Below are 10,644 nucleotides of genomic sequence, written 5' to 3' on the forward strand. Positions count from 1 at the left end.
TGTTTCTGCTCCCAGACCTGCTCCAAAAGGCTGAAGCTTGCTTCCACCCCTGAGTTATGCATCAATGAGTGACTCCACTAAAAGAGCGCTTAAACTGAAAAGAATTCAGTGTGGGAAATTTGGGACCCCGGGGAACTCTGGGGAAGGAAACCCAGATCGAGAACTTGCGAGCCCTAGGCAGGGCATTGTAGAGAGTCTCATGGGATGAACGACCGGTGCAGGAACTGTGTCGGGAGAGGCACGGGGTGGACCTGACGTCCCTGGACCACGTGCCGGGGGGCAAGACAGAGAAGTACCTGGGCAACCTCGACTTCTTCTTCATCCGGGAGAGCACCGGCATACGGGAGGTGGGTGGGGAGCCCGGGAAACCCTCTAAACTGTTTCGTACCAAGGCCCGTCTGCATAATGCGCGTCGTGCGAGCGAGACATCTTTGGTACGGGACATGGTGACGCATAGCTATGTGACGGTGCCTGCGTCTCCGACCAACGGGTTTACCACCTCCTAAAACGTGGTCCCCCGACTTCCACCTGACGATGCAGTGGCTCAACGGTCCACCAGAGCTTCGGCAGCCGGGAGTCGGGATGCGCGACAACAGCTGCACTCGCAATCCCTCATGCTTTTTAAAGTGTGAAATGCTTTCTAACGGAGCCTCCCAATCTCAAAAGTTTGTTGGTCCGTCCGTTCATCTGCGCATTTCCTGCTTAATTTTGTAAAGAACCGAATTGGTGTTTAGGTCCCGCGGTGTCAATTGATGTCACGTGACCTGACATTGCGTGATCTATACGCCAATTAGGTCGCCCCGCCAAATTTCGCGGGAAAATTGATGTCATGTGACTTACAGGCGCCGGGCGGGGTTCCAGAGCGTGCCAGTGCCACTCGATCGCCGGCAGCACCGTGGCCAAATGAGACAACGCCGGAAAGGCTGAAATCGGCAGCGACGCTGGCGACGCAATGTTTTTATTACCAATGCCACGCATTCTGTCGTCGCGCTATAGTAATGGTTGTTTTCAAAATGTTTCAAAAGCTAAATATATTAATATGTATGCACGTATAATTGTGATTCTAACGGATGCTTTCCTCAATAGGGTGAGACAATCCAAAACAGAAACTGGCGAAACAAAATTGAATGTATCAATATTATTGCCCAATTTCAGTGGAAGCAGGTAGACCAGGGCAGTTTTCTTCTTTTTTTTTTTGTTTGCACGTGTCTCAAAAGCATAAAAGCAAATACTTTGTCGCGCTTGCCTGCTCTACAAAAGCGGAGCTCCTCACCCTCAACGGTCCTACTACTTTTAGGGGCGAAGCTCCTTAGGGTCTAGCCTTGTCCGTCCGGCGTCCGTGCTCACATCGATCTTGCTGGTGCTCATGAGCTCACGTGCTCGTGTAGGGCAAAAAATAAAATAAAAAAGATAAAAAAAAATGTTTGCACAGTCAACAGCATTCGAACCTGTGCGGGGAGACCCCAATGAATTTCTAGTCCATCGCCTTAAACACTCGGCCTCGACTGCGGGACAAGTAGGGGGCTCTAAGATGTGGTAGTAACTCAAGAACTGGGATTTCTGTCATGGATGAAACGTTGCATGTAGCCGCTCAACGTCTATACAGGAGAGGGCGCTGCGGTCAAATGCGTATATAATCGCATTAAACTTTGCATGCATTGGCTCAACGTTTATAGACGAGAGGGCGCTGCAGTCAAATGCTCAAAAAATCAGTATCATCAGCTCCCACCAGAGCTTCGCCCCAATCAACATCATTCACCACGTGGAGATGCCGTCATTTTTTGAATAGCTGGAAGCTAAATCTGCCTGCGCAATAAAATCGTGCAAACACGGTAATATCAACTTGTGATAGCTTTTTCTAGAATATACTAAAATTATAAGAATGGTTTTGTTGCACACTCTACTGTTTGCACAACTATGCCGACACAGTACGCTGTGCCATACTTTTTGATGGTAGATGGAGTTGTAAAAAAGTTGACTGGAAACATTTGCGATGAAGTTAAGATTTTCTTAAAAACTATAATATACAGGAAAGCAACGAGCTTATGTTCGTGCTTAGCTCAGAAAATTAAAGGAGATGTCAAAATTTATTATAAATTAGATAAAACATTAAAAAAAATTGAAGGACTTCTTTTTTAATGCAGAATATGTTATTTGATTGGTTCCTTCTGGTGATGCACTTGTGCGACAGAAGAGCCTCGCACGATAGCTGCGTGTCCCATCTGGGTCCCTCTCCTGCAGGTAATGTAGAAAGTCCAGTGCATCGTTAAGGGGCCCACACAGTCATTTTTCTGCTGTCAATAGATATCGCTTACGATTATTTCTGTACATTTGTAAGCTATGAAACACACATCTTTTCCCCACGCAAAGGTGGTTTCAGAAACAATTTGAAAAAAAACTAGCACTTCAACTTGCCAAGAAACTGCGTGATCTGGAGCCGATTATGTGCTGCCAATGTTTGTCGTAGCCGCACGCTGGGGTTGGCAAAATGCGCGGCACGCGCCGAGTCCGGCATGTCGCAGCGATTGGGCACGAGGTGCTACCCGAAGGCTTGTCGAGGCATTGATTGTCGCGAGCCCACATCAACTGTCCACGCGGTGCTCACGTTCACTGTACGAGTCGCCCATTTAAATACCCTCACTATGGGAATGGAAGCTCGATGACGAGATTCTGGGGACTGCATTGTTCACAAACCTAACATTGCGATTCCTACAGCTTTGTCATCAAGTTTTGCGAAGGAAAGACTGAAAGAAAATGATCCCGCCTTTATCCTTGAAACACGCTGTAAGAAAGCCTTGGTCAGTGGTGTTGTGTGCAAGTACCGTATTTACTCGCACAATGAACGCACTCGCGTAATGAACGCACCACCCAAGTCGGCTCTCAAAATTTCGGCTTTTTTTTCACTCGCGTAATAAACGCACCCCCAACGGACGTCAAAATTTTGACCCCCTCCCCCCACGCGCGCGAAATGAACGCACTTTTCTATCCTGGTGCAGCGAGGTCGCGAATGCATGGGCAGCGTGGGCGAACAAAACGCCTTGAGGCGTTAAAAAAAATTCGCAAAGATCCAACGGAAGCAAGAAAAAAAAACATGGAGGAGCTTTTTTTCTTTTGCGCAGCGCGCAGTCTGGACTTTGGATTCGCGCGCCGCCGCGCGCAAGGAGGTAAGAAGGAGAAGCGCTCTAAGCGAACGAAACAACTTGCGAAAGGCCGCAAAAAGAAAAAAAAAAAGCACCACTAAGAGAAAAGAAAAACAAAGGAGCTTTTTTTTTCTGCTTTTTTTTTTCCACAGCGCAGTTTGGTTACGGGGGTCGCGCGCCGCGCGCAAGGAGGTATGAAAAAGGAGCGGAGAAGCCCTCAAAACAAACGAAACAGCTTGCGAAAAGCTGCAAAAAGTAAAAAAAAAAAGAAACACGGAACTGAAAACAAAAAAAAAAAGAGGAGCTTTTTTCTTTTTTTTTTTTTTTTTGCACAGCGCAGTTCGGTTATGAGTGTCGCGCGCCGCGCGCAAGGAGATAAGCAACGCCTAAGCAAACAAAACAACTTGCAAAAAGGGGCAAAAAGAAAAAAAAAAGAAACAAGGAACCAAAAAAAAAGTTTCTTTTTTTTTTTTTGCACAGCTTAGTTTGGTTACGGGGTCGGGCGCCGCTCGCAAAGAGATAAGAAGTTACTTCGATCTTTCAGGATCTTTCAGGATAAATGATCGTTCATTATGCGAGTAAATACGGATGCAAAAATTTTACTTCGCCTAATGAACGCCCCCCTAACTTTGCATCGATTTTTCGGAAAAAAAAGTGCGTTCATTCTGCAAGTAAATAGGGTATACTTGGGTCCCACAAGTGCTGCCGTATTTTCTGGTGTGTAAGACACACTTTTTTTCCGAACTTTTCGGTGGTGCGTCTTATATACCAATTTTTACTTAGAAACTTGCGAAAAGTGGGGGTGCATCTTATACACAGGTGCGTCTTATACAGCGGAAAATACGGTAGTTAGCTGTTGTAAAATGAGAATCATTCCCACCGAATATCGTCGCACAACCCCTTTAGGGCCCATTCATGGCCCTAAAGGGCCGCGAATGGGCCTTTTAGGGGACTTTGTTACGTTCTGACACGATTTTGAGTCCCCAACATACTCCTGGCAAGTCGTTTCTCGCCAACAGTGCTGGCAGTCTAAGTGCCTTTGGGTCTAAATTGCCAAGCAAGTGCCAGATTTATGTTTTGCCGTTTCTAGCAAGCCAGAGTAAGGCCATAGAAGTTCCGAAGAAAGTACTAACGCCTTGGACCAAAGCCAGGCCCCAGTGAGACCCCCAGGATTGCCAAGCTCGTGCCAAGTTGGGCGTTGCTCCAACTTTCTACTCGGGCCCTTTGACGGCCTGACGTTCCCACCCCCGCAGGAGGGCGGCCTGAACGGCTTCGTCCAGGGATTCATGACGGAGATCCTGGCCATCGTGCGGGCCCACGTCTCCTCCCTGGGGGGCAATGCCGTGGTGGCCTTTCGCATGACCCAGTGCGTCCTGCTGCACAACCCACACAAGAACCAGGTGACTGCCCGCCTTGCTCCGGGGTGGCTAGCCGGGGCGTCGATGCCGATATGACTGTGCAAATATACTCCCGAGGCACACGTCGGTGTCGAAAGAAGACGCTTGCAAGTTTTGCTAGAATGTCGTCTATGTGTGTTTCTTGGGGGACTGAGTTGAGGAAAACACAGTTAGGGGAAACAGAAGGATTTACAAAGCTTTCGGTGACCCATAGATGAAAGGGGAGGCGGCTCTCGTGTAACAATTTTTTGCTCGGGCTTTCGTGGCATTGGAGAACTTCCCTGTACGACCAAAAAGTGGGTGATGTTTTTTGTTCGGAAGTGTCGTCTTAAATTGGAGGTCTTTTTAGAGCGAAGAGTGTCGACCCCTGAGAGGGCCAGATTTCCATGCACGTCGAGCTCGGCCAAACGCTTCCCCATGTCAAACTCTGCTTCGGGTGCGCCGGGGCAAAAAGGCAAGCTCGACGTGCTTGCAAAACGCAAATATAAATTTCAAACTCTGTTTGAAACGAAACCAAAGAAGCTGAGCTTGCCAGACGTCGGAGAAAGGGGCAATGAACCGGCCTTTCACCCGATCGAAGGTCACGCCCACCCGGGCAAGAACGGTTACTGGATGCGCCATCAATTTCTCCGCGGCACGCCACACGCCAAGGTGGTCGTTGCGCCCTGGCGAACACCCAGAGTGAGTTCCTCGAGTCCCCACGACATGGACTCGAGTTGAGCTCTCAGATCGTTGCACCCTCTCCCTCCGGGGACTCTCAGGACTTCTCGGTGTCCTCAGACACTGGCGTTCTCGACCGTCGAGCCACGAGCGACCGGGCAAGGCTCGATTCCGGAAAGACAGAGAGTAGCTTCGTAGATTAACTGCGACGAAGATGGGTTGCCATCTTTACTCCAAAGATCCTTGGCCGTCCTCACTGCCTAATTTCTTTCCCAGTTTGACTGCAAGAAGGCCATAACACTGCTAATCGCCGAGAAATTGAGAACAACGGGGCACGTCTTCGCAATGCCTCCAGTACGCTCTCTATGGCTTCCGCCAAGCTTGGGCTATGCACGCACACTCGAGGTGCCCGAGACGTCGTTGAAGGTAGGAAGCTTGCGCTGCGGGGCGACCGAAGCTCCTTCCCGCTCACATTTGAGGGGAAGTGCACGCGCCAACGAGCCGGCTTCTACATGGTCTATGATTGAGCACACCAAACTGGGCCCATTTGTAGACTATGTGTTGAAACCGTAACGCATAAGCACGCGAAACCACAGGGGAGCCGAGTCGCTTTCCTGTTTGTCGAACATTCAATAAATGCCAGCTACGTCTAGCGATAATGCACGCGCTAACTTTGGAAGCGGGACGATTGTCTTGCGTCTCAGGACCAGACCCGTCAGCCATCGACACGCCACTTTTGCGCAACCTCACACTTTCCCGAGTCCCGCGCCAACATCCCTGGGAGAAAATACCGCACCCCTGGTGCATCATCGGTCGATCGGCGAGGTTTCTTCTGCCAGAGGGCACCGAAGTGTCTTCATCGGAAGTGCAAACGGAATGGCCGGGCATGTTAACTTTTGAACCGCTCACTCAATCGGGGTGATATCTGCAGATGGTTTTTGTAACCATATACTAGAAGGAGTGCATGCAAAGTTTTAGCCATGTGAACCAGTTTTATGAGGTACCATACCCCCAGAACGAAGTAAAGCGTAGCTTTGCATGGAATCTGCCCAATAAATCTATCGTTGAGAAATGGTGTTGAACACCACATATTTTTCTGGTGGAATACATACTGGAATACCTGTTGCCGGTTGCTTAAAAAAAGTTATGAAAAAAAATGTTTTTTTATGTTTATTAAGTTTTGCAAAAGGCAATTTTTCATGATAAAGGAACATGAAAATGCAAAAATATAAGTTCATAGTAACCGGCTCCATAAGATTTTGGTATATTAGCCGCAAAAATTAAGTCTCGATTGTTTCATGCTGCAGCGATAGATTCATTGAAGGACACACGCAAAGGAAAAAAAAATTTTTTTTAAACATCTTATTTGGAAAAAGGATATAAAACGATTTTACAACGAAGAAGAAAAACTTTATAGCTATATTTACGGCCCCATACGAATTTGTAGTTGGCGCCCGCGGGCGCCGCGGATATGTGGCCCTTATTTATCACGTGATGGGCCCTTATTTATCACGTGGTACTTGCGCTCTTTCGGAAGCTTCCTATGGCCTCTAAAAGTAACTTATTTATCTTTGTTTGAAGTGTAACAAAAAATCTAAGATTAATAAGTAACTTTTAGAGCCCAGAGGAAACTCCTAAAAAAGTGCAAGCAGACATGATAGACCTGTGCGCCGGTCGGTGACGCCCCGAAGCAGACGAACTTGTGCGGCGGCAGCGACGGCGGTGTTGAGAAACGCGTTGAAGCTGCGTCGCACAACGCTCAGCGTGCGGCGGCGGCGTGACTGTGCGGCGGCAACGACGCAGCGCGGCGGCGCGCGGGCCTACCACGTGACCAGCGGCGGCTCCCGCGGGCGCCAACTACAAATTTGTTTTGCGCCGTACATATAGCTCTAATTTTTTTTTCTTCGTTGTAAATTCATTTTATAATCTTTTTCCATCTAGCCTGTTTAAAAAAAAAAGTTTCTTTTCCTTTGCATGTGTCCTTTTAGTGAAATTTATACTAAAAAGTGGAACCGAGAAAAACGTGTTTAAAGTGCTTGAACCTCTACTTTTTCTTTAGCGTCGGCGGACTGAAAATAATTTATGCAAAAATAACTATGATGTGTAAATAAATGAAACTTTCGGGGAATGCCCTCTAGAAATTTACAAATGTAAATATTAGGGGTGTGTGAATGCTCTAATATACAAATTCGAATTGAATAGAAAGTTACCGAATAATTCGATTCACGAATCAAATTCGTAGTATTCGGTCACTCGAATATTCGACAAATTCGGCCAAAGACGCGCGGGGGCGCGTTTTCTTTTTCTCCCGATGTAAGCGCCATGATGTTAGACAGACCATGCGAAAAACAGCTCTTGGTCCTACCATTCCACAAAAATATAACGCACAGGTTAGAAAAAAAGAAAAGTAACGAACGCCACAAACTTTATAGCACGCAGATTTACTCACGATCGTGACACAATCTCACTCTTCATTGTGGCTGACCCATAGATCTCTATCTGATGTCATTGAACTAGGTGCAACCCTCTGAGGGGATTCCACCCCCCCCCCCCCCCCCCCCCCCCCCCCCCCCCCCACTTTCTGCCTCCATTCATTCTTGCCGGGCTGCGGCTCAGATGGGTTTAGCTTTGTTGCTGGATCCTTCATGGCCGTTCCTAAGTCCCCCAATTTTTTTTATCGGTTCTGCGTTAATAACTCTGCTGCTTTTGGTGTTTTTTGTTCTCCTTCAGGGCCAGTGTCTCATCAATGTAGCTGGGGATGCTGTTCTGATCCACTACCAGTCGCAGCCACCAGACTCTGAACAACTGGAGACTTCATCATCATCATGTTAAATAAACCACTTAAATTCTGTTTGTTTCATTTTTTAAACAGTTGGAGCACTGCAGTGTTCCAGTGCTTTGCTTCCTTCTTAAAACATAACTAAGCATTTTGTCTGTTCTTCCGTGTGTCTTCTGCTAAATGTGGCACATGAGGAAATTATTCTCACGTGGAGAAATCAATGTCCTGAGACCTGTACATCAGATAATTTTCTTTGCTAAGTTTAGCAAGAAAATTCACGTTTCGTGGCCTAAGCACCGCTAACTTTAGCAGGGGGAAACCAATGTAACGTGGTCTATAGAATTTACAGTCCGTCATAGGTTAAGGGTTAAAGGGGTACTCCACCGATTTTTTTAGCTACCTCAACTAACTATATTTTCTGACTCCCCGGCCTTTAGCCTTTCCGGTATGCTATTTAGCATCGCGAAATTCATAACAGGTATTGTGAAATCGACACATGAAATTGGTGCAAAAACCGATATTCAAATATTCGCGCACTTTTCAGTGCCGTGACGTCAGTGGCAGGCAGGCTTGCCAGTCGAGCAAGTAGTCTAAAGAATAGAATATGCCAATCATTTTTTCCGTGCTGGAGCGCGGATACGGGAGCGAGCTTCCAAAGCACTCATTTGACACCAAGAAACTGCTTCAAATCCGTTGGGAACAACTTCTGTAGTCCAAAAAGTTGCGTCTTTTGGCTTTATTAAAAAAATACGCTACTCTGTGGCAAAATATTAATTGGCTAGTCCCCCGACACCATAATAAAGCGCCTGGCAAAAAATGAAAAAAAAATTTTGGGGGGTGTCAGTGTCCCTTTAAAGGGACACTGACAGGGTATTTATGCTCGCCGAGGTTGTTAGTTGTACGTGACATATGAGGGCTCAACTACCCAGAACAGAATTTGCGGCTCGAAATTCCGTTTCTTTCCGCCCGAAAACCGCCGATCAGGAATTGGCCGGTTCGAGTCTCGCTCACTCTCTTTTTCGCGGTCACGGGCCGTTTTCTAAGGTATCGATGCGACCACCAAATTTAATCAAAGTCGTGGGTCACTGAAGGCACATACTCAATATTAAAAATAGAAAAAAATATGAAACCCATTTTTTGTGGCTTCTAAAAAGCTGTAAATACGTTGATTGAAAAAAAAAGTTCCACAGACAACCGGAAGCATTCTGTGCGTTCGTCGTTTCGCGTATCGTGGGACTCGCGGGGACGGCGATGGCAGCGGACGACGGGCGTGGGACCTCTATTTCAGAACTGTCGTTCGCGGTACCGGCGAATTCTGTCTACCGTTAAAAGAGAAATTTGGGACTGATCAAAAGAATTGGTATTCATCCCGTACGACACGCCCGGCCACCAAGCCGATTTGCACGAAGACGTCGCCGAGTCGTCGCTCCCTTCTCGTGGCTGAAGACAACGCTCGCGCAAACGTCAAGCACGACGTGTCTACTTCGAGTTGAATATGCACGCGTACGATTTCTTTACTAGGTGCGAATGTCCCCAAAGCGTGGTGCTTCCCGGCTTCGACCCGGGAGTGCTTTTGTTATAGCGAGTTCGTTTCACTCGCACTGGCACCGTTCGAGTTCTCTCCCAGAATGCATCGCACTCACAGAGTGTTGCATGGAAAACTGGACTCAAACGAACTCGCCAAATGCACCGAGTGCAGAAGGCTGATGCTGCCGCCATCTATGTTGTAGAAAAGGTACCGATTTCAAACCGAAACTAGCGCCTTTCTGTTCGGAGTGATGCGTGGGAATGTGAGAATGTAGTCGCTACCAACGTTTATCTACAAACGTTGGTCACTGAAACCTGTAGTTTATAGTTGCGATAACTTCAAGCAGCTCGGCTGCCGTACAGATAGTTACAGACGGCGTAAATTTCCGCAACCAGCTGTCTACAAAACAGCTGGTTGCTATCTTTCAATTCTTATAACCGTTTACACTGAAGAAAACTGATGATGCTGTCCGAGCAGGAGCTTGATCCGTTTGAGCATGGTATTATGCGTGAACCACTCAAAGGGTACGGCTTAGAACTAGCCTGTTTGAATATCCAGCACTGGGACTTTCGATTTGGATTGCCATTATAGGTAAATTAGATATCAGCCTTAGTGAGGGCGTCGAGAACGAGAGCTTTCTCAAACAAAATATGACGGGGCAAGTTGGCTGACGTAGGTAAATGTTAAACATGATGATGTTTTTATTTATTTATTTATTTATTTATCAATACTGCCAGCCCTTTTAGGGCCAAAGCAGGAGTGGATGATACAGAAATATTGGCACATTTGTCTCTGATACAAATTAAAACAACAATACTTGTGTGCACACACTCTTCTTCTAGCGCACACAACCATAACAATAGCTTAACTTCTAACAAAGCAATATCACTTAATACAAAACATCATCTCCTTATACAATTCAAAAACACAGCAAGTAGAACATTTTAACACTCAAAAACCGCATCTAAGGCATTTGAAAAAATGGAAAAAGAATCAAGATTTACTATTTCACTTGGAAGTTTATTCCATAATTCAATTGTACGCACAAGAAAAGACTGAATGCATTTATTCTAGCATTAATAGGTGCTACCATCTTCGAATGGTGTAGGCGCTGAGAGTGAAATGTTCTTGGCTTTAGGT

General features: G+C 46.7%; 1 protein-coding gene across 3 annotated transcripts in view; it reads left to right on the plus strand.

Moving 5' to 3' along the window:
* The window catches only part of LOC115323621 (C2 domain-containing protein 5), a 157,776-nt gene extending 149,726 nt beyond the window's left edge, over positions 1-8,050 (plus strand). For all 3 annotated transcript variants that reach the window (XM_040212497.2, XM_040212499.1, XM_040212498.1), the window contains 3 exons: positions 222-347; positions 4,394-4,540; positions 7,928-8,050. In XM_040212497.2, coding sequence (XP_040068431.1) covers positions 222-347; positions 4,394-4,540; positions 7,928-8,029 — 375 coding nt within the window. In that variant the 3' untranslated portion in view covers positions 8,030-8,050. The remainder of the gene's footprint in view (positions 1-221; positions 348-4,393; positions 4,541-7,927) is intronic.
* The last annotated feature ends 2,594 nt before the right edge of the window (positions 8,051-10,644 follow it).

The sequence above is a fragment of the Ixodes scapularis genome, unplaced genomic scaffold (genome assembly GCF_016920785.2).
Source record: "Ixodes scapularis isolate PalLabHiFi unplaced genomic scaffold, ASM1692078v2 PGA_scaffold7__128_contigs__length_106722199, whole genome shotgun sequence".
Taxonomy (NCBI): domain Eukaryota; kingdom Metazoa; phylum Arthropoda; class Arachnida; order Ixodida; family Ixodidae; genus Ixodes; species Ixodes scapularis.